This window comes from Engraulis encrasicolus, unplaced genomic scaffold (assembly GCF_034702125.1).
Source record: "Engraulis encrasicolus isolate BLACKSEA-1 unplaced genomic scaffold, IST_EnEncr_1.0 scaffold_28_np1212, whole genome shotgun sequence".
Lineage (NCBI taxonomy): Eukaryota > Metazoa > Chordata > Actinopteri > Clupeiformes > Engraulidae > Engraulis > Engraulis encrasicolus.
Window position 1 is genome coordinate 1,375,543 of NW_026945577.1, and position 24,903 is coordinate 1,400,445.

A 24,903-nucleotide genomic window follows, 5' to 3' on the forward strand; every position below is an offset into this window, starting at 1 on the left:
TTTGATGAACCACCGAAATTAACCTTTGTGCACTTCACTCTAGACCAGTGTTTCTCAAACTTCTTCAGACCGAAGACCACTTTGTCCCCCCAAAAATGACCACCTGTCAACTGAATTGACGGTTGACGGATACTAATTTGACACTGCTAATTTCGATGCAGATCACTTATTTTTATTCACATTACAAGCCTGTCTTATGGTGGTGAAAATATGACTTCAGCTATGTTTAGCTTTGCAATCATGCTATAAATATACCCTACTACTAGCTTGTCTTGCAAAAGTATAAATACCCTCGCGGACCACCTGAGCTCTGTCGCGGACCACCAGTGGTCCCCGGACCGCACTTTGAGAATCACTGCTCCAGACCTCTAAACCACTATTGTCAAACTCAAACAAGCAAGGCTTACAGTAAACTGTAACCCCTTTCAACTCAATTATATGAGTTCTATATGATTGATTGATTGATTGTTTACATTTATTGCCATTTCAGCAGCTATGGCTATATCATGGCCAATACAGATAGAAAAAACATCATATCACATTTACAAAACTAACAACCATATAAACAAAGAGATTAAATACGTTTTTTTAACATCAATACATTCTAAAAAGTTCAAAACCTTTAAAGGTGGGAGAATTCTACATGAAGGTCGTTTGACATGAAAACCCTAAATAACGATCAAAATGTGATAAATTGCACAGCCTTACTCCTGGTTCCCGGGTGTGGTTGGGGCGACAGTCCCAGTAGGGGACCCCGATTTCGGTCGCACCGTCTGGGGCCCCCCTGATGCCGTCTCTGGAGCAGAACCCTTCATCAAGCGCTTCCTCTCCTCATCTTCCTCCTCCGCTCTCTCCGCTTCTTCATCCTCCTCTTCTTTGGTTGTGTCACCTGTTTTTCTTCTCCTCTCTGCTGTTTCTGACGTCGTTGTCACTCCTCCTCCTCCTCCTTTTCTCCCCTTCTCCTCCTCATCCATGGGCCCAGAGGAGGCGCTGCACCTGCTGTATACAAGTAGAGAGAGGAGCACAGGAATGAGATGGAGAGGAGGAGGAGAAAGAAGAGGAGGTGGAGAAAGAGGACAAGGTGGAGAGGAGGAGAAGAGGTGGAGGAAGAGAAGGAGGTGGAGGAAGAGGAGGAGGTGGAGGAAGAGGAGAAGGTGGAGGAGAGGAGGAGAAGAGGTGGAGGAAGAGGAGGAGGTGGAGAGGAGGAGAAGAGGTGGAGGAAGAGGAGGAGGTGGAGAGGAGGGGAAGAGGAGGAGGAGGAGAGGAGGATGTGGAGAGGAGGAGAAGAGGTGGAGGAAGAGGAGGAGGTGAGGAGGAGGAGGTGGAGGAAGAGGAAGGCGAGGAGGAGAAGAGGTGGAGGAAGAGGAGAAGAGGTGGAGGAGAGGAGGAGAAGAGGTGGAGGAAGAGGAGGAGGTGGAGGAAGAGGAGAAGGTGGAGGAGAGGAGGAGAAGAGGTGGAGGAAGAGGAGGAGAAGAGGTGGAGGAAGAGAAGGAGGTGGAGAGGGCAGTGCAAGTCATTAATATGGTCTGGTAAAACCAGGCTACCATTTGACCCCTACATTTTAAAGGAGCACTTCAGCCAATTTCAATATACTGTTGTATTGCTCACGGTACCATTGACTTGTCAGTACCCGGCGATGCTGCATTTTTCGACTCAGCCCTTTCCGAGATCTGACCTATTATAATGGGGGCAGATTGTGTTGACTTTAAAAACGTTGTTAACATAGGCCTGCTCGAAATATTATTTTTTTTAAATGCTGTTTAGTTGCCTGTTAGCTAGTTGCCTGCTGATGTTGCATATGGATAAACTTTTGAATGCCATTGGGAATAAATCAAGATGTTTTTTTGAAATGTAAGAACAAACACCTGCCCCCATTACAATGACCAGGATCTCAGAAAAGGTGTGAAAGTGAAGTGAAAGCCCATTGGGAAACTCCAACTCCCATTGTCATTGTGACACAGCACTCCACAGCACACAAGTGAACACTGCACAAAACGAAAATGCATTTATGCCTCACCCGTGTAAGGGGGCAGCCCTCAATGGCGCCCATAGGGAGCAGTGCGGTGGGACGGTACCATGCTCAGGTACCTCAGTCATGGAGGAGGATGGGTGAGAGCACTGGTTGATTACTCCCCCCACCAACCTGGCGGGTCGGGAGTCGAACCGGCAACCTTTGGGCTACAAGTCTGACGCTCTAACCGCTTACCCATGACTGCAAGGCTGAATAAGAAAAACATTCTCAGGTACTGACAAGTCCAGGGTAGTGTGAGCATTCCAACAGAATGTCGAAATTGGCAGAAGTTACCTTTTAAACTTGAAGCTGACAGTTGTGCAGTGAGCGGCACTGTGTGAAATATGCTGCACCCTAGGTAAGGTGAGACGAGAAAAAGATTATGACCATTTGGATCACATCAAAGCAACATCTGCACAAGATCGGATACCTCAGAAGGGACCATATCAGTGAGAGCCTACAGTAGGCCTGCTTCATTACTTAGTTAACTTACTTGGTCTGTTTGAACTAGCCATTCTGGCCACCAGGCCTACATTACATACATTCAGGGCTCTAAATTAACGTTTTTCACCACCAGCCAAATTGGCTAGTAGATGTTAGTTTTGCTAGCCAAAGACACACCCAATAGACTATTGGGTGTGTCTTTGGCTAGCAAAACTAACAAATAGATATTTTCTAATAGGTCTTTTCTACCAGCCTAACTGAAATTTCACCAGCATTTGGCTGGTTGGCAGGTGTTAATTTAGAGGCTTGCAAATGTCTGCTTACAAACATAGTCTCTTATGTGTATATTTTTTCAGCCACTTGTGTAAGTGTATTTTAAGCCTAGAGTGGGCGTGTGTGCAAGACAGGTGAGACTGCATTACTGTCGTAGTTCACCTGACTGGTTCATTACTGTGTGAGCTGGTGTCCTAGCGCTGGCTGCAAGTCAAGAAAGGTCACTCGAGCTTCCTTTGACACGCTCACGGATCCATCCGAAGCATCTAGTTCTGACAGAGCGCAGGTCCGCCAGTGACAGATCCGAGCGCCCGCGGGGGTGGTGTGAATAGCTTTACAATACAGCCACGCCACACGGCACGACATGCGCGTGTCTGTCGCGGCGTCAGCGCCTTTCATAGCATAGCAGTAGTTGAGCTCAGCTGGCTCGCGGACGGCGCGCGGTCATTTCATGAAAGAAAACAGAGAGAGAGGGCGCGGGGCGCAGCACTAGCTTTCCTCGTCCACGAGATCTGATAGCAGAGCACAGAGCGCAATGGAGTTATTACAAATGCCACTTCCGTCCGTCCACTACCACAGCGCGAACCCAAACTGTCATTTGCAACAGCTTTATTTGCTTGCTTTGTGGTGGCGGACTTTGCGCAGATGTTCGCAATGTAAACACTTAATCAACTTATTCTGGCTGACTGGCTGGCTCTCTCTCCAACCCCTTCCCTCACTCACCAATAACAGACATGGTTTGAGAATACGATAATGTGCTGACAACCTTTACCAGGCTATGCAAGGCAACCAGCGACGGCAGGTGTTGGTTAGAACGGGCTGGTCAAGGGCTGGTATTTCAAGATCCCTCTACGGATATAACATCATGCTAATAATGCTAGGCTCTAAAAATTGTCCATTGAGGCGATGCGAAAATTTGACAAGTGGCCGCCGAAGTAAACATTGGTGACAACAACCACTGATGTCAGTAAGCAGACTGATATTTCCGACACGTAACAAGAGACATAACGTTACCTGTCAGAATTCGTGTTGACTTTTCGGGTATCTTCTTTCAATGAATATGTTATTTGAGTTCCATTTTTATGCAACCCACGCACTGTTCCTCCGTAGCTGCAGCCTGCACTGCGTAATATGTCGAAGTTCCCACTGCAAGGGTTGCCAGATTGGTCCTCCCGGTACGCCAGTGACGTGCGGAATAGGGCTATGTTATATTGCTTAGATTTAGAATATCACACGACAATCATAGATAGGGTGGATCTACCAGTGTAGTTGTTTGGATAACTCATTGACAATAAATAAACACATGCTGTTGAATGTAGTAGCCTATTTTTTATTCTGCAGATAGGGCCTACATATTTCACAATGACCTAATCTCCATTTTTGTAAGATATACTCAGTCCCAGTTGTGATGCAAATGTTTATTTTTCAAGCACATACAGCGCCGCCAGTTGGTATTGGCACCCCTTAATTTTATTTACAAATTGTGCAATATATCCAGAAATAAATGGAAATATACACAACGTTTACCATCAGGATCTTTTAATTGAACATTATAAGATATTTGGAATTGCCAAGTATTTATTTCCAAATGCATTTTGTAATTTCAAGCAAAAACACTTAAAGGGCATGTCCAGGAATATTGGCACCCCTCCTTCAAGGGTTAATTGCACACTATTAGGCAGCAATGGCAGCCTCCGAAGGTTTTGGTTTTCATCAATGACTGTGTTCTTTCATTTTTACAACCAATCCACTGTGCATTTGGATGTGTTCTTTGGGGTTTTGTCTTTCTGGAGTGCACATGATGTTCAACTCAAACCAAGTGTTCTTGCCATGGTTACACATTTTCCTGTAAATGATGATACCTGTCATGTCATGATGCCTGTCATGATACCTATGATACGGTCAAAGCCTCCAATACCTGATGCAACAATGGGGTGACATAATATTATGGATCGGACACCATGCTTGTTTTTTGGTAGGGTGTCCTTTTCCTTAAAGACTTTCTTGCAGAGTATGCAAACATGCTGTTTGTGTGAGTCACTGAAAAACTGTGGTATTGCTTCATCTGACCTTAAAACATTCTTAAAAGGGCTGTGCTAGGCCTGTATTTTTTCATACAGCCGTCAGGTGTTCCCTGTTATGACTTTTATTAAGCAATGTGGTCTGCCTTGGTCTCCAACCAAAAGGCACTACTTTGTGTAGTGTTTAACACGGGGTGCTTATTGAAAAAAACTACCCAAAACAGTTCAAAGTTGACCGTCAGGTCTGTAGATGTTAGTCCCTGTTTTTTTTCATTATTTGTACCGACTTCCAAAGACTTTTATCATAATGTCTTCCTCTACCCCCCACATCCAAGGATGTTCTTTACAGCTCCATGTTTGGCAGATTTCTGAATAACACAACACAGTGTTGAAAATGGTTTACCAAGGTCTTTTGAGGTGACCTTTTATTATTTGGAGGTCGTGTTTTTGCAAATAATAGTATTTGTGGTGTACTCAGGCAGCTCCTCTGTCTTCAGATTGGTGAAAGACACACAAGATGTAACAGGTGGCTATTTAAACACAAATATCATAATTCCTTGCCTAATTCATGTTCTATGGGCAAAAGCAATTAGTCAAAGTTGATTCCCATTTGCGATTTACCATAATTGACTCAAATTAGGTTTCCACAATGGTATCCAGTAAAGGGTGCCAATACCAGTGATCCCGGGAACTTAACCATCTTCAATGTTTTCCCTCTCATAGTTTAGTATTTAATGCTGTTGATATTTTTTATATTTAGTATCAACCACAAGCTATCTATAGAAAAATCATGGTTGACCTTATTATTTGTTAAGGATATCTTATTAAGGATATCCTTAACATTATTATCCATTATTATTAAGGATATCTGGGCTTCCATAACTCTCATGAAATGCCACTGCCATTGACTTCAATGTTAAACGTAGTCAGGTCGGTAGTTTAACCCATGACTGCGGTTTTGAGTAATGAACCAGACTGGGACTTTTTAAAGCCTCAGGGAACTTTAACCAGTGTTTAGAGTTAATTCGTTGATTCAGATGATTAGGTTAATAGCTTGTTTAGACCAGTGGCTCCCAACCTATGGGTCGGGACCCAACCTATGGGTTGCCAAAGATGCACAGTAGGTCGCGAAGCCCTCTTGATTTTAAGGGATTTCATTTTAATACTATATATAGCCCATGTTGAATAAATGACAAAGCATTTAAACTAGTATATGCATAGAAGCAACAAAATGTGATACATTAAACATTTATTCTATATTTCACTGAAGACAAAGTGTGGAATAAAATGATAACTAATGAGTTTTCGCAGGAAACACAGTATCATGTAACTCTCTCATTCTGCGGGCTCTCGCACGGTTGGGTCACCAAAGCTTACAACGGTAAAAATAAGGGTCCCTGAAGAAAAAGATTGGGAACCACTGGTTTAGACAACCTTTTGATATGCAAATTTTTTGAGATAGGAATTTGGGGTTTCATGAGCTGTATGCCAAAATCATCAATATTAAAACAATACAAGACCTGAAATATTTCAGTTGGTGTGCAATGAATCTAAAACATATGGAAGTTTATTTTTTATCATTACATTATGGGGGGGAAATGATCTTTAACACAATATGCTCATTATTTGAGAAGGACCTGTATGTGCTATTTATTGCAGTGTTTATTCAGTGCTTTAATAGGTCTATTGTTTTTTTGTAAGCACCGGGTGTATCTGCACCTCACACATTTGTTCTGTATCAATGGGAATTGTTGTCCACACTGACTGATTTGTGTGTTACACCAGTGACTGAGCCAGGGAAGTCACACATCTACTGTATGTAGCTCCAGTTATGAGTTTAATAAATCTATAGCCCCGTTGGGCTAGAACGGGATATTCTGTAGTCCCTTTGAGTTTTGTATCTAGGCAGAATATAACACTTTCTACCTGTACAATGACAATAAAGACATTGATTGATTTATTTGTTGGTTGGTTGGTTGGTTGATTGATTGATTGATTAATTGATTGATTGATTGATGGATTCATAAAAGTTGTGCTATTCAGCTTCAATACGTATGGCTAAAACTTCACAGGCTTTGGCAACACAGACAGCATTCTAAGGTTGCCCATGCCAGCAGCATCTAACAACTGACCTTGCTCCAGAAAACTCAAGGTCACACTATAGCCCCCTAAAGACAGGGTGAGACTACAGTTACCACTGCTATTAATACTATGTTTAAAATGGTCTACACACACAGGTCTACACACACACACGCACACACACACACATACAAGCGCGCACGCGCGCGCACACACACACACACACAACAACTTCACAGATCCCAAATGGACCTGTGTTTATGTCCGATATAATTTTATACTTACACACACACACACACACACACACACACACACACACACACACACACACACACACACACACACACACACACACACACACACACACACACACACACACACAACAACAGCTTCACACATTCCAAATGGACCTGTTTTGATGTCCGATATAATGTTATACTTACACACACACACACACACACACACACACACACACACACACACACACACACACACACACACACACACACACACACACACACACACACACAGAGAGAGAGAATTGAGCCTGAGCACGCACATGTCTCAAAAGAAAATACAAAGAAATGTTAACTGGGATCTAGAATGTGAAGGGCACTGGGGGCTTTGCCAATTATAGGGTATTTTATGATCATTAAAAAGTGTGAAAAAGTTGATATATAGATGTAGGCCTATAGTGTATACTATTGATGTAAAATGAGCCCCTATATAAAACATGATTTTTTTTCCGGTGACATCCTCACAATTCTGACATACAACACAGAACTACAAAGCCGGAATCAGATTAATGTCATTTTGTGTCCAGTGATGTTGGTGAATGAACACTTGCACTTCTACACCAAATACGACCATATACTAACACACAAGGAGGCTACAGACCTGTCTATAGGCCAAATAACTTAGTTTGAGACATGCGTGCCCATTTGTTTCTGTCATCTTTATAGGAAAAGCGCTGTGTCTTTTACATGTAGGCCTACCCGTAAGTTGTAAACACGATGTTATGAGGAGGTGCAAGACACTGGCAGCCGACGTACGCTATTTTTTGACCGACTGCGGTTTGCAACAATCAGAGGTTGAGTTGTGCGCAGATTGTTTCGCGCAGTCAGGTTATAAACAAAATTTAGAACCCATGTAGGCTATAATAAAGCCACAAACTTTGCAGAAAATAAATGACGTGCACCAATCTGGCAACCCGACGCAGTCGCCGCAATGATTCTGAAGACGTAGCTGTTAAAGACCCCAATCACGTGACAGTGCCAAATTGGGCAGCCTTTTCAAATCCCTCTGATCATCACAACACACGACAGCTCAAAGGAGAGCTCGCATAGAACAGGGGCACACATGAAGATGCATGGATAAAACGTGTCACCCATGTTTTCCACACAAATTCCTCGTGTTTGCCATTTCTAAATATGATACGTTGTACTAAATTGGACTTTGAAACGCCACGTTCGCTTGTCTTCTAGCTGCTAGTAGACCTAGGCTACTATAATGTGTCTACTCTACTCGCGCAGAGTAGGCTACACAGAAGCCTTGAGCTGGTTGCGTAATGCCTGCCTGTAAAGTAGGATGTAGTTCTACCCTAGGCTACTGTAGTAGGTGACGTGCAACGGTCTCTGTGGATTGCTTGCTTGTAATGCAAAGTGCAAACACTGCACTGCCATAGCATGAAATGCAACAGGAAACATGCCTTGCCTTACCTTTTTGCTGATTTCCCAATGGTAGACTTTCGAAGTGCGCCGTGGTGTAGTTCTAGACTCTGGAGGTATTTAACAGCAGGAGGGAGACGATGGTGCAGGAGTGCAATCAATCGCTTTGGACTGGAACACCGTATTACACTCACGAGACTTCGATGAAGCATTCCGTTGACTAAATAAATAGTTATTTTGTTAGTTCAGAAGTTTTAGCTGACATCGAACTCCATTCACGGATCTAGAACTGTTAACAGGAAGTGAAGTTTTGTCGATGAAAATGCTCATGTACCTTGTGTTACAAGCAGAAATACATTTTAAAGCACTAGGTGAGCATTTCCTTTCCTTGGTCTGACATTTTAACTCCTGTTGAATATCATTTATTATTCTTATTCGCCACTATAGTTGGCAAAGCAATGCTTTCAAACCGGTGAACTTTACTCTTCTTCGGAAAGGAAGGCACTTTCACTGATTAATCGTGGAGATATGCTGCCATCTAGCGGATAACATTGGCAATGTCAGCCAGTGGGCTTTGGCCAGAGAGTTCTGTAGTTCCCCAAATAAATAATACTCTGTCAAATATATGTGAAATGTTTTGAAAATATAAGCATTCATTATGACTATGAAAATTACACGTTTCTACATGAAATAAACATTCTTAACTACAAAACTTACTACTTTCATCATGCTCATACTGTAAACAAGCTGCTAATATGTAGGCCTAGAGGAGCACAGAGTAATAACCTAACATATCTCTCTCTCTCCCTCTCTCTCTCTCTCTCTCTCTCTCTCTCTCTCTCTCTCTCTCTCTCTCTCTCTCTCTCTCTCTCTCTCTCCCCCTCCCGCCCTTGCTGTAAAAACAAATGTTCACGGCTCTTTCAGGGTAAAACAATAAATAAATACAGTACATCCTCATATCCTCCTGACTACCAGGGGAAAAAAAGTTTAAAAATCTTTGTTTTTTTTACTCCCCCAATTGTTTGAAGGCAAAAAATGAGATTAACAACATTTTTTTCGATTTTTATTGTATTTTTATAGTTTTTATTTAATGTGTCCATTACAGTGGACATTGAAAGGTCGCACATTGAAAATGTACCTTAATTGCTATCAATCAATCTGGATGAAAAAGCATAACAATCAGTTTAATTATTAGTAAATTTGAGCATTTATGAGTTAACAATGAGTGTTTTATTGGTTTGAGGTGGAAACTGGATGTGTCTGTGACCATTATCATTCATGCAGGTCATCTCAAGTCAAAGCAATTTTGTTTTAAGCAACTGGACTTGCAGTTGAAGCTTGAATGACATGTGGTCCCTCAACTGAGAACTTTCACCAGAGTTGACTAATTTTATAGTTCTGATGTGTGAAATATGGGTTATTATCTCTGGAACAAACATGTGTTCATGTCTATAGGATTAATTTAGTCTTAATTTAATTTTTGGTTGAAATATTGTCCTGCAAAGTTCAGACACACATCAGAGTCATGCTCCACATGGGGCGACAAATGCATCAATAGGAAACGTTCTGCTTGTTCTGATTCTACTTTTCCTGCTTGAAATGAATCCTAAGAGGTCTCTGAATCTTCAGCATCTTCCTCAAACATCACATCTAGGATTATTTATCAATAATGTGCTGTAAAGTGTCTCTCCTTCTGATTCTGATACTGACTTTCTGACTGGAAAAATACTAACAAAATGGAAGATGTCACTACCAATGTCCATTTTAGAGGACATTTCTTTAACGCCTAAATATGGGAATTAAATAATGTTACATTAATTTAGAAATGGTTTAATTGTACTCTGAAGAGATTGAAATAACATATAAAGATGATGTTTTAAGACAATAATTGCCCACTTTAAAGTATTATGCATTTACTTTCCCTTTAACCAAAAGCGGCCTATTTTTAATGGACACCATTTTCCTTGCAAAGAAATAGAAAGTTCCCAAAACCCCACCCCTACACACATGGTATCATTGGAAAGCTCTGAATGTCCTCTTTAAAGACCATTGGGAGTTAGCACAGTAGTGTGTATGGGGTGGGAGATATTGCAGTTTACAAATGTCCTCTAGAGAGGACAAAAATGAACTGCTGGTAGTCAGGAGGATAAGGAAATGTGTTGGAGATATCTGAGTCTTATTAATTTTATTAGAACGTCTTTTAAAGGTAAGCCTACACTGTGCAGGAAATGGTCAAGAAAGGTACTGCAACCATGCTGCTCTGAAACTGGGTTGTCTATTACCACATTTGATCTTTTAATGAAAGTTTACTAAGTAATAAACTAATATTTTCTAGTATGGCCCAAGTACAGTCATTTTTGCAGCTAATGCAATTTTAAGTGCAAATTTTCCAGTAATGCATACTTAGAATTTGATGGTGGTGGTAAGTAGGCTATTCATGAAAAAGGTAACATTAGTGAATGGGCAGCATGAATTCTGGAAATAAACAACTAAAAATCTTACACAGTGCACCTTTAATCCTTAACCCCATAATGTAGCATCAGTGGCACGATGTATTAGTCATTTAATTACCATAGTATTACTCAACTATGACATAACAGAGGGCCTCGACTCGGTCATTGTCATTCTGGTAACAGCAAATTTATAACGCAGTGTTTTAACTGGCTTTGTGTGGTGGAGCCAGTGGGGCAACTCTACTCCCCTTTGCTACACTTTGCCACAGGGATACAGGCAGGGCCGGATTAAGATAGCCTGGGGCCCCTAGGCTACAGGTTACTTTGGGCCCCCCCCTGGAAGGCAAACTTTGCAAAAAATTACATGGACAGTGTCATAATTACAAGCTAGTAATTAAGGATAGCATGTCTACCAACAGCACTCAATAACACAGACGAATTTTTCAGTATTGCGTCTTGTCACAATTCTGCAATTTCTTCCTTTTGGCCAATCAGGGGGCCCCTGACTGGTGGGGGCCACTAGGGGGCGGTCATATCTAGCCTGTGCGTTAATCCGACCATGGATACAGGGGATGTGGTTGTGCCACATACAGTATTGGACAACAAAAACAGACAAAGTCGGTCAAAAATGATTAAATTCCAAACCTTTAATAATGAGAGCACACTCATCAACAATGTTATTAATCAACAATGGTATTAAATGCATAAAAATGTCAAAGACAAAATGTTAATGTAAATGTAAAATGCAAAAGAAATAACAGCCTTTTCAAAACAAGATTGAAACACACATAATTTGTGTGTGTGTGTGTGTGTGTGTGTGTGTGTGTGTGTGTGTGTGTGTGTGTGTGTGTGTGTGTGTGTGTGTGTGTGTGTGTGTGTGTGTGTGTGTGTGTGTGTGTGTGTGTGTGTGTGTGTGTGTGAGAGAGAGCAATGCTAAGCACAGATTATTATTAAAAATAGGGTTTTTCAACCAATTGCACATGGCACACTGGTGGTCCATGGCAATATTGTTGGTGATCTGTGAGTTGTAATGCAGTTTAACTACTACGAATATAAGTATGCAAACACAGTGGACCGCGGACTACTGCTCATGGTCCCTGGGCCAGAATCAGTTGAAAACCCCTGACATATGATTATGCTACCAAGAGCATGATAGTCATCAAAAGCACCATTAACACCCCCCCCCCCAACCCCCTGTCGGCTTGCATGTGTGTTTATGTATATGTATGTATGTATGTGTGTAAAAGCTGTGATGGGCAACCTGGATTCATTGAGGGACATTTGGCAAGAAGGTCCCCTTCGTATCCCGCTTATTTGGCTACCTGGAAGATGATTCAGAGTTCATCATAATATAACGACATACTGTATATATTTAAGGATTTTTTGTATCATATGGAAATTCCGTGACTAAAACAGTTTGTTGACCTCCAAACTTGATTTGCAATTCTAGAGCAACGCAAAACGCAAAAAATTGCTAAAGGCTCTTTTCCACATACAACCAGGCTGTGCTGTGCCGTGCCGTGTCGAGCTGAGTGGTGCTGTGAAACCAGCCTGGTTTGTGTTTCCATTACAAACCTTGCTACCCAGAGTATGGTTGGAGTTACCTTTTTGGTGTTGTCATGTAGCATTACCTTATGTAGGGTAATAGATAGTCGATATCTGATCTATCTGATCTATCTAGTAGGCTATTTTGGATATGACAATACTGATTTCTGTCTTTGATTTTAGTATCAGTCCAATGAAGTGTGAAAGTAAACAGAGGTCTAGGGTAATTGATCAGGTGGCTGCTATGATTTTTTTTTTTTTGTGATCCCCAGATGAGCTGACACACGGCATTCTGGGTAGTAGGCAGCGATATGCCCACTCAGCTCGGTTCAGCTTAGGACCAAATGGGTTAACTACTACGAAGTACCCAAACACAGTGGGCCGCGGACTACTGCTCAATATGAATGTTGGTCCCTGGGCCAGAATCAGTTGACAAGCCCTTGGCATATGATTAGCCTATGTTACCAAGAGTGTGATATCCATCACAATCATCTACAACCCCGCCCCAACCACCCGACTTTGACACTTGGAAAACTGCTGAACTGCCAAATATTCCCAATGACCATGTTTTACCTGTTCAATTCAACCAGGTGATCATTCAACCAGGCAAACGTGGGACTGGATTGTATAACTCGTGAATCCATCACGGATTTCAAGAGAAAATATTCACAATCAATTCATAGTGTATGTACAGTCACATAATACTAATGAGAGCATATTCATCAACAGAAATGAATGATATGTTAAATGTATAAAAACAAATAGTCCATTGTACAAAGTATTTTCAAAGCAAAATGTTTCTGTCTCTTTCTCCCTCCATCTCTTTCTCTCTATCTCTCTCTGTTTCTCTTCTATTAAAACCAAGGGGAAAGCAAAAATATATCTCCCTCTCTCTCCATGTATGGGTAAGTGCGTCCACACTGCGATTAACACACAATTCACTAACCCCCTACCCCCCACCCCCAACCGCATCACTGCTCAACATTCACACAGCCATGAAACAAAACTCGCCATAGCCCTTTGCTCATCACCCGAATGCTGCCAACCCCTCCCCACCCCCCCAAACAAAAAAAACCCCATAGCCCTTTGCTCATCACCCGAATGCTGCCACCCCAAACAAAAACATCCATAGCCCTTTGCTCACCACCCCAATGCTGCTCTACGCCGGAAAAGGAGGGAATTCACCGTCCGTCCGTGCCCGCTGCCAAAAAAACAAAAGCCCTTTGTTCCCTACCCCAATTCTGCTCTACGTGGGAAAACGAGGGAATTCAACCCACCCACCCTCACATCACAGCCTATGCCTCTCCTTCATACTCGGTCCATGTCAACCCCCACCCACCCAGCCAAAAAAAAAAAACTATAAAATGATAACCCTCCTTGCCCTGGTGATGTCATGGGCTCACCATAATTCAGTGCATGTCCCTCCCACGGTTACGTGGCGCTATTCCGACATGTCGCTACTCCGACGTTAATGTCTATTGTCGGAATACCGACACATTTTCCACCGTCCGCCGCTATTCCTACACGCCGCTATTCCGGCATCCCTAACCTTAACCCTAACCCCTAAAAAGTGTCGGAATAGCGGCATGTCGGAATAGCGCTATGTCGGAATAGCGGTTGCCCCCCCCGTCCCACACAAGCCATACCAATCTGGCCCCACACTATGCATCTGATGTCACTGTCTGCCTTTTCAGGCTATGGCTCCCACCACAGTCATATACCAATCTATAAGGCTGTGATAGGCTTCATCATACATAAACCATACATAAACTTAGGTCCTGAACTTTCCAGAACGTCTTGGAAGCATAATGTACTAAATATTCTCATGAACATTTCACCATAGCTCATGTCATGTTAACTGGCAAGCGCTTGTGCGCTTGTGTGCTTGTGCCAAGATAACCGGAATAAACATTGAATAACTTGGTAACTCTGCTGATCTAAGCCCAAGACAGAAAACACTTCGGGTGGACTACTGGATGGGAGAATTTATATTATCACCTCCGCCAAGGATGTCTGTCAATGTTTGTCTGTCTGTTTGTCAGCAGGATAACTCAAAAAGTCATGAACGGATTTGCATGAAATCTTGCGGACTTAGAGATGACAAAGGGAACATGTGATTAAATTTTGGTGATGATCCAGATCACAATTCGGATCCAGGTGTTTTTTAAAGAAAAGATTCTAAACCTTTGCGGGATAGGGCGAATTTTGACATTCCAGTTTTTTAACTCCACAAAAACAAGGCAGAAAGACTTGAACAAAATGAGGGTGTAACTTAGTCAAATGTTCTATCAAACAACTTCCCTGGCGGAGGTCTGCACTTACTTGAATGAAGATAATCACATAATTACATAGTAGAAAATTATATTGATTAAAGTTATGTAATAGTATTGTATAGTATAGTATAGTAATGTTTGTGTGTGTGTGTGTGTGTGTGTGTGTGTGTGTGTGTGTGTGTGTGTGTGTGTGTGTGTGTGCACGTGCATGCGTGCGTGCGTGCGGCGTGTGTCTGTGTATTCACGCATGAGTGTGTTCAAGTGTGTTCCAAGCTGCCATCTTGGTCTGCAGTGCAGCTGATGATGAAGAGTGTGATGATGAAGAGTAGGCGGAGCTGCAACACTACAGGCTGCTCAGCTTCAGCAGAGGGATCACTGGGAATCTAACACACACCAGGAAGACAACACATTAGTGTAGTGTGTGTGTGTGTGTGTGTGTTAGTTCAAGTGTCACATTCCATGTTGGGTAAAATGTTATTCAGACACTCAATGGCAGTTTTTTTTTTAACAAAACCTTGAGCTCATCATGAGCCTCCCGACACCCACTTGATCTCATCATGAGCCTGCCGATGCCTCCCTTAGTGTCAAAAAATAAAATACACTTATGACCCCCAATGGTAACTAAGCATAGCCCCTTCTCAGCTGTATCCTTCTCAACGCCCCCCTAGGGCTTCCCCAACGACCCCTAGGGGGCTGTAGAGCCCCCGTTGAGAAACACTACTCTATGGCATAGACTTTGACCAGATGTTAGTGTATGTTAATAGTCTACTACTCACTCCGTCTCCTCCAGATGATTTCAAGTGTGATGGCACAGACGAGCAGAAGCAAAACCACGGCCCATCTCACAACCATGTAGACATCTGAGAGGAGAGAGAGAGAGAGAGAGAGAATATTGAATGTAGAGAAGTGTAATGGGTAATTTACCTTCACTAGATTGTCATTCAAGTGCAAATAATTCCATCAGCAAACTTTAGGTTATCTGACCTTCTTCAGGTAAACCCTCAATAAGTTGAACATTTCGAGAGTGTACTCAGTGTTGCCAAATTAGCGACTTTGTCACTAGATTTAGCGAATTTTTGATGTCCCTGGCGCCAAAAAAACTAATCTAGCGCCTTTAGCGACTTTTTGGTGCATCTGGCGACTTTTTAAAATGTGCATTTTCAGTGACAAATTCATTGTTTTTCCACATAATTCTGACTCTGCGCCGCCGTCAGAAGCGTTTCCCACGGTTAAGCAGGGCTGCAGATTAGCTCTGATCTCCAAAAAGTAGCTAGCACCGCCGATTTCTACTGTGGACGAAGGCATGTGGGCACGTTTTCTGTAGATCAGCGCGCCGTGCGCGACGCTGTGACGTCATACGTAACATCATGACGTCATAGTGACTTCGGCTGATTTTCTTTTGGCAACACTGAGTACAGTATGTGCTCAGGCATGAGTCAGTAATTCCGGCTATGGCACTGAGTGCAATTCAAGTGGCCCTTTAGTAATTAAAAGACCAACTTCACAACCTCTAGTGGTTCTCAATCTTTTTTTAACAATCATTGCACATTAATGAACATATACTGTACATACATGTATCCAAAGGCTAATTTCCATCTGGTGTCCAAAATAGGCAGGCTAGATGTTTACAAGCAATGTAATTTAAAATCCCCAACATGCATCTAAAACCAAGACAGACTGTTAGTAACAAAAGAAATGAAACAAAATGAAAACACACATCATACAGTAAGCCTGCTAACGCCCCACTTACCTCATCACAAGCCTACAAATGTCCCCCTTAGTAATAAAATAGACTAATGCCCCCCAAATGCAATTGAGTGCCCACCCCTGTGCTCAGCTGACTCGTTCTCAACACCCCTGGGGCCTTGTAGAGCCCCTGTTGAGAACCACTACACTAGATCATATTTGCCCCCATGTCCAGTGTGTGTGTGTGTGTGTGTGTGTGTGTGTGTGTGTGTGTGTGTGTGTGTGTGTGCATTTCACCTGCTAGAAAGGATCCAAAGGTGTAGGGGGCAGAGGACACCTGCACTTGGCCTCCTGTAGTCACCTGGCACCTCCGCTGGCTGTAAGGGGCGGGACTTGTGAGATTGACAGTCAGGGTGGTGCTGCAGGCAGATGTTTTCCTGATCTGGTAATTGGTGGAGGTCCACAGGTTAGTCCCCTCCACCTCCACCCAGCTGAGGTTGAAATCCGGATGCAGAGTCAACAGGTCACAGTCCAAGCCAGTGTGAAGGACACAGGAGAGAGTCACATGATCTTCAGACTCCTCCTCACTCTCACTTGGGTAAGATGGAACTGCAAGACAGGTGGCATCATCAGTCCTCAAATCATGACATCATCATCAAACCCTCATTAACACTAAATCACACACACAACCCCAATGCAAAAACACACGTGATCCATCCAGACTCCCACAGAGAAACACACACACAAACACACACACACACACACACACACACACACACACACACACACACACACACACACACACACACACACACACACACACACACACACACCTCATAGATATAACTGAACACCTACCATCAAGAAGAATGAGGAGTAACTCTTGCTTCTGCCCCTGACGCCTCAGGGGAATACATCTGTAGTGCCCAGCGTCCTCAGTGGTGATGTTGGTGATGTGGAGGGAACAGTCAGAGAGCAGACTCAATCTGTCAGTTCGCTCAGGGGGCACGTCTGGCCAGATCTTCCTCCCACCATAAAGTCCATTATACCATTCCACAGAGGAGCAGTTTGGACCCTCCACACTGTCACAAGGAAGGGTGGCTGTCCCTCCCACACTCGAGTAAATGACACCTGTAGATGATACAAACAGTGCTGAGGGTGACACAGGTATGTCTCTGCTGGTCCCTCTGTGGATGAGAGTAGCCGTGTGTGTGTGTGTGTGTGTGTGTGTGTGTGTGTGTGTGTGTGTGTGTGTGTGTGTGTGTGTGTGTGTGTGTGTGTGTGTGTGTGGCGTGGGGGCAAGTTAACACACCCTAAGGAAGATGATACAACCCTTCAAACATGCCACAACACACACACACACACACTTCATAGTAACTGAACACCTACCGTCAAGAAGAATAAGGCGAAAGTCTTTCCTCAGACCACTCAGACCACTCAGGGGATTTCTACATCTGTATTCTCCATCATCCTGAGCGGTGATGTTGGTGATGTGGAGAGAACAGTCAGGGATAAGACTGAGTCTTTCAGCTTGCTGAGGGGGCATTTCTGGCCAGATCTTCCTCCAGGGTCCACCATATAGCCCGTTATACCATTCCACAGAGGAGCAGTTTGGACCCCCCACACTGTCACAAGTCAGGGTGGCTGTCCCTCCTATACTGTATATGTATATGACACCTGTAGACGATACAAACAGTGCTGAGGGTGACACAGTGATGTATCTGATGTCTTATGTCTCTGGTGTCTTATTTTTCATGTAAGCCGTTGTCTTGTTTTAACACAAGTTAAAAGAGGGAGCATGTCGCTAAGCTAGTGAAAGTCATGCTACACGGATCCATTGACTTTCACTATCTTAAAGCAAGACAACGCTTCACATGAAAAATAAGACACTTTACCACCTTTATAAACCCCAGCCAAAATAGTGGCATACCCCTTTAAGTTTATTGTTATGATGATGTCCCAGCTATGTTCTTTTTTCTCTTCCTTTTTTGATCTGCCTTTTTTTTGTTTAGTTTTTGTTTATTCTTGTGTGCACTATTAAGCCATGTCTTGCTGTAACGTATTCTTCTGATAGTGCTAATACAAATTATAATCACAAAAAATATATAGCAACACGCATGCAGTCACTGGAGTGTTAAGGAAAAATTGTTTGACAAAACACATGCCGTTAGAATATCCCTCGATATTCAGGCATCTGGATGTCTGGTAGTTAGAAGCTTGCTTGACTATTTGGCTATGTGAAGCAATCAAAACCACACTTTTGTGTTTGCTAGTAGGGCTGGGACATTAATGCATTAATTTTGATGAATTAATCACAAAAATTAACCTGATTAAAAAAAACTAATTTTAATCGCACTATAATATAGCTACATAGTTCTGGATTAGACCCGTGTGGATGGCAGCATTTCGCCTCATGGTGAACAGTCTGCTGAAATTGATGAGTTCTCTCTTCTTTTAAAAATGAACAATATTTCTAGATTAAGCTCATTTATTGTCATTATCCATGTGGGAAATCCATGTGGGAAAAAAAACTTTTCACTGTTTACAAGTCAGATATTTAAATGTGATTAAAATGCGATTAATCATTCGATTAATTAATTTCAAAGCCTATAGATTAATTTGATTAAAAAATGTAATCGAATCCCAGCCCTATTTGCCAGACAAGAGGCCATCTGAACAAAAACAAAGATGGACATGAAACAGATTAGGTCTGCTCACATATCTTCTTCACAACTCGAGCACAATATTTCCATGCTGTGTCAAGTTCATAACAAAGTTGTTTTTTCTCTTCATCAGTGCCCTACTGCAGAGAAGTAACCTTAATCTCTGCTAAAAGACCTGATTTAAACACAAGTCCTGGCCCTCCTGCATTTCTCGTAAACTTCACTTACTTTTTTTCTTGATGTTCAGCTGCTCCTGTTCAATCCTGAGGCAAATGGACTGTGTGAACTCCTTGGAAATCCTCTCGAAGGCATCGAAATCCTCCACTTCATACACGTGGGTGTCAGATGGATGGTTAGCAATGGCCTCCAACTCAGAACGCACTGCATCCTTCACACCCAAAGCGAAGATCTCCACGTCGCACTCACGCAGCTTGGTGACTGGGTCTTTGAAGGAGTCTGAGGACTTGCCGTCCGTGATGAGGACCATGACGCGAGGCACGTTGCGGCCAGCACCTCGGCCCGTAATGAAGACCTTTTCCCGCACATGGGTCATGGCCTTCCCTGTGTTGGTGGATCCTCCTCTGTAGGGGAAGGTCTGCACAACCCTCACCACTGATGCAATGTTGTGGTGCTTATTGAGGCTGAACTCTGTGTGTGGATCTCGGCTGTACTGGACCAAGCTGATCTGGACCTTGTCAGGCCCGATATCAAAGGAGTTGACCAGGACTGCGATGAAAGCCCGCATTTTGGCAAAGTTATTCAGCCCTATGCTGTAAGAGCCATCCACTAGAAGGACCACATCAGCTTGTAAATCCAGAGAGCAGTCTGGTAAAAAAAGAAATAATAAACATTTGATTGCCTATGTCTACTTGTCCATGTCAATGATGTGAACTTGGTTATGTGTACATATTAAAAATAAAGTTGTTTTAGTGTCTGCAGAAATAATTATAATCTGTAGCAAAGACTTCGCTTTATATTCACTTCTGTACTTGTTTCATATACTGTTGGACTCGGCAAATGTTCTCCAGGGTAAACTATGTGACTATAGTCAGCCTGCCAAGATCCTAAAATAAATGTTTGATGGCATTTTCTGTTAAAAGTTGGCAACCATGCCAGAAGTTATCAGCATGGGCTAAGGTTTCAGAATCACCTGTTTGCCAACATGGAACTTGAATTTTAAGGTCAAATTTGAATGTCAAAATCAATGCATTTTCTAGTTTGCCTTTTAGGGGGAGGGCTTCATATCCATGGAATTCTTTTTCAAAAGTTGACAATCATAATGGAAGTTATCAGCATGGGCAAAGGTTTCATGGTCCATGGTTGCCAGCATAAAACTTGACCTTTTAAGGTCAAATTTGAAGGTCAAAAGGTCAACTGAGGTTAAAAAAAATGTTTGGGGGTTTTTTGATGTGCTTTCATAAAATACATGTTGTTTGCATAATGTATTAAATAATTAGTACCTGGAGATAATTCTTATTATTTAATTCATTTAAGTTGAGTGAAAGTATTGGAACAAATAATATTAAAGAAAATAAAACACTGTTTTGATGAGGTTTCTCCCGTTTGGGGTTTTCTGACAGTGGACTGTGGAAGTGGTCGCGAGAGTCACCCTTCACCTACTAATGACTCAAATAAGTATCAGATGACTCTGAACAGTGATTAATGAACCTTTTAATCCTACATAGAGCCCCTTTAAACCCAAGTCTTCAATGAACAACAAAAACAAGGAAATTTGCCTTTCTGTTCCAATACTTTAGGGCAGTGTTTCTCAACCTTTTTTGTCTCGCGTACCCCCTAATCCTCTAAGTTGTGCCATGAGTACCCCCTAATTCATGTTCTATATCGCTTTCTCTGTCCTGATGTGACCGCTCCATACATTTGTTATAATAATACAATTTTTCCAAGTACCCCCTGCAGTGTGCTCCCATACCCCTACACGTACCCCTGGTTGGAAAACACTGCTTTAGGGGACTGTATATTTAGAAGTTATATAGTCTTTATTATTAGGGTATGAATGAAAGTGATTATTGCAAATGGTCAATAACAAGAATGTAATTCATCATATTGTTTCTTTACTTCAATAATAATTAAAACGATAATTAAAATTCAAATGTGATGTCAGTACATACTGAATATTTATGTATTTGAAGGAGCTATTGTTGCTGTTATTACAAAAAGGTTGTGTCATCCAGATCATGTTCTATCCCTACAGCGTTTAAACATTCTACATTTTAATCACATGCAGGTATACAGGGCTGTCCATTCCTCAGGCAACTGCAGGCATGTATTGGCCACTTGGTTCTACAACCACAAATTATCAGTCCTAAGCTACTATGTGGAACTGGAGGTTTCCTTTGCCACACAGCCATCAAGTGTTGGTCTACAACTTTCCAACCACCTGCCTCCTCAGTGTCTTTGTTAATATGTACTTTGTCAGACTGCAGCCATACATTTGCCTGCTGATTTGCTTATGCAAGATGCAATCCATATGCATCACTTGGTGGTAACATATCAATTGCCTTTTTGTCTTTCTGAAAAAAGTCATGTCTAGACCGATCAATACCCAAAGATAAGCATGTTGCTTTGGACAGATGACACAAAAACTCAAGCCTGGGAAATTGCAGCAGAACATTCTACAGTAGTTATGAGAACATCAAGAAAAGTGTGCAATACTTGATCTACTCTTACTGTAGGTAACCATGATATGACATAGCAAATCAGCAAGTATCCTTCATTGCTATAACCATTTGAAACACATCAGAAATAACTGAAGTCATTATTTTTTCTATGGAAAGCCTGTGAATTGATGGGGCAAAGCAAATTCACTGGTGAGCCGAGGCATATCCCATTTTATATCAGCAGCTTAATGTGTTTCACAAAGAAGAGTAAAGTAATTTAGATGACCAGAGTGAAAATACAAGTTTAAGTTAATTTTATGCTAATGAGCTATGATGAATGTCTAAGGATGACAGGCCAGAGCCCCACCATGATAAGTCAAATCAAATCATATCAAATTATAGGCCTACTAATTATTCAATATACAGTACCATGCAAACAACTTGTATTTTATGAAAGCACATCACCAAAAAAAAAACTTTTTTTATTTTTATTGACCTCTGTTGACCTTTTGACCTTCAAATTTGACCTTAGAGGTCAAGTTCTATATGGTAACCAGGCGATTCTGAAACTTAAGTCCATGCTGATAACTTCTAGCATGGTTGCCAACTTTTGAAAACAAGAATTCCATGAATATAAAGATCACCAAAAAAGGCAAACCAGAAAATACATTGTTTTTGACCTTCAGATTTGACCTTAAAGGTCAAGTTCCATGTTGGCAACCAGGTGATTCTGAAACCTTAGTCCATGCTGATAACTTCTAGCATAGTTACCAACTTTTGAAAAAGATTTCCATGAACACAGTCCTCCAAAAAGTCTAACCTTAAAATAAATAGGTTTTGACCTTTTGACCTTCACATTTAACCCTAAGGGTCAAGTTCCGTGTTGACAACAAGTTGATTCTGCATCCTTAGTCCATGCTGATGACTTCTGGCATGGTTGCCCACTTTCAACATCTTTTTAACAATTTTTAACTAAATAACACTGTTATTTGACCGTGGTTGACCTTTTGACCTTCATATTTGACCTTAAAGGTCAAGTTCCAAGTTGGCAACGAGGTGATTCTGAAACCTTTGCCCAAGCTGATAACTTCTGGCATGGTTGCCAACTTTTGAAAAATAATTCCATGAATATACAGTTCCCAAAAAAGACTAGCAAGGGAATACCCTGTTTTGGACCTTTTGACCTTCAAATTTGACCCTAAATGCCAAGTTCAGTGTTGGCAAGAAGTTGATTCTGAATCCTTAATCCATGCTGATAACTTCTGGCATGGTTTCCCACTTTTAACAACTTTGTAACAATTTTTAACTAAATAACACTGTTATTTGACCGTGTTTGACCCTTTGACCTTCAGATTTGACCTTAAAGGTCAAGTTACATGTTGGCAACCAGGTGATTCTGAAACCTTATCCCATGCTGATAACTTCTGGCATGGTTGCCAACTTTTAACAAAAAATGCCATCAAAAGTTTATTTAAGCACCTTAGCTGCTGATGGCAGGCTGACTACTAGGAGTACTCAGATAATTGTACAGTCTAGCTAAAAGACAGTGGTGGTAGACATTAAATTGCTCATTGCATAGGGATTAATGCTATATAAATTCCCTGAATTGACCTGAATGTTTACATGGAGCTATGACAAGACAGACAGCATGACTACACCTATAATGAGTAGGCTACATTACATTAAAACTCCCTATTACACCACGGCTGCGAAAGGTTGCATATTCCAGGTGGATTGAACAGATCATCATGGTGAACTGCAACAAGCTTTGAAAAGTGGAGGGTGAAATTGAGGGTTTTTTTTGCTGCATAACTTACTGTTCAACACATGCGTGCACACATTCACATGGGAACAGTTACACACATGCACACACACACCCATGCACACACACATTTTAACACTTGGAAGGTCTGATTCATATATGATTGGAAAGATATGGCAGGGTCTTTATCCGCAATGGTAACACATGATTGATTAACACTTGGAACTCACACCATTAATTGACCATTGACGTACCACATTTACTTCATAGTGAATCCTTATGACTCATTCATCATTCCACATTGACTACTAATGGAATAGACATTACTGCATACCGTAATGATTAGCATACTTTTCCTTTTACTCGAGCACATATTGATCCAATACTACAAGTTCTATTCTCAATTACATTTGAACAAGGCCATTGGTCCCTCTGACTAATGCTAGATACAAACAACAATACAACAAGACTTTTTTCACACTGTAAAAATATAACGTGTCCACACTGGCAATAGAAATATCATGTTTACATAGCAATGAAAAGGTTAATAAAAACTATGAAATACACATTCACAATACACATTTATTCACAGTAGTTGTTGAGAATAAAGCAGGCATCAATGGCACTTGATGTAAATGGATGCAAATCTGCCCTTCAGCCGACCAAAAACACACTCAATGACCATGCGTGGACCCATCCTCACATTTCTCCTGGGTGACCCAGCCTATGTTATTGATCTGGCCCACTTCAGATACCAGCCCACACACACACACTCTCACTCACTCACTCATGGAGGTAATATAAGACCTGCAGAGAGTGAATAAGTCCCGCCCCCAGTCGTTTCAATGGGGAATGCAATGCTAGGCTAGTGAATTCAGCCAAAATTGAGTTTCATGCAGCTCATTTCCGACATCCAGTTTACTCAGCCAATTACTTGCCACGTTACTGACTGACCAGAAAGCTATATGGAAGACGGGCATTGGATGCATGGATGTATTATAAGGTACCCAATCACAGACCTGCAAAGGTCTATGTGCCTAACCCTAAACTCGCGCACCCACCAATCATCATGAGCGAAGGGGTGATGGAAATGAGCTTATTTGTGAAAATGGCAACGAGAAAGTGCCTTGCTAATCGGCGAAGCTAACCAGCCAAATCCTGACCCTCTGCATTCACTCTCTTCCACACACACACACACACAATCTCTAGCCTACCACAGCACCCGCTCAAACCACTTCCCCCTCTAGAAAACACACACACACAGCCTGCGTTCGGATCGGGACAGGTAGCTGTCCTTCCAGTGAGCTAACTGGACATGGCGTGATCAAGTGTGATCCGAAACGAAAAATTGTTATTTCCTGTCTTGGCAGTTCACTGCATTTGTGGGCGTAATGGGGATATATCATAT

The 24,903-nt window shown here is 41.9% G+C and overlaps 1 protein-coding gene across 1 annotated transcript in view; it reads right to left on the reverse strand.

Moving 5' to 3' along the window:
- Window positions 1-9,125, reverse strand: part of napepld (N-acyl phosphatidylethanolamine phospholipase D) — a 25,537-nt gene extending 16,412 nt beyond the window's left edge. The window contains exons 1-2 of the mRNA XM_063193091.1: window positions 8,547-9,125; window positions 709-999 (exon numbers count right to left, since the gene is read on the reverse strand). Coding sequence (XP_063049161.1) covers window positions 709-999; window positions 8,547-8,707 — 452 coding nt within the window. The 5' untranslated portion in view covers window positions 8,708-9,125. The remainder of the gene's footprint in view (window positions 1-708; window positions 1,000-8,546) is intronic.
- Window positions 9,126-24,903: the final 15,778 nt, after the last annotated feature.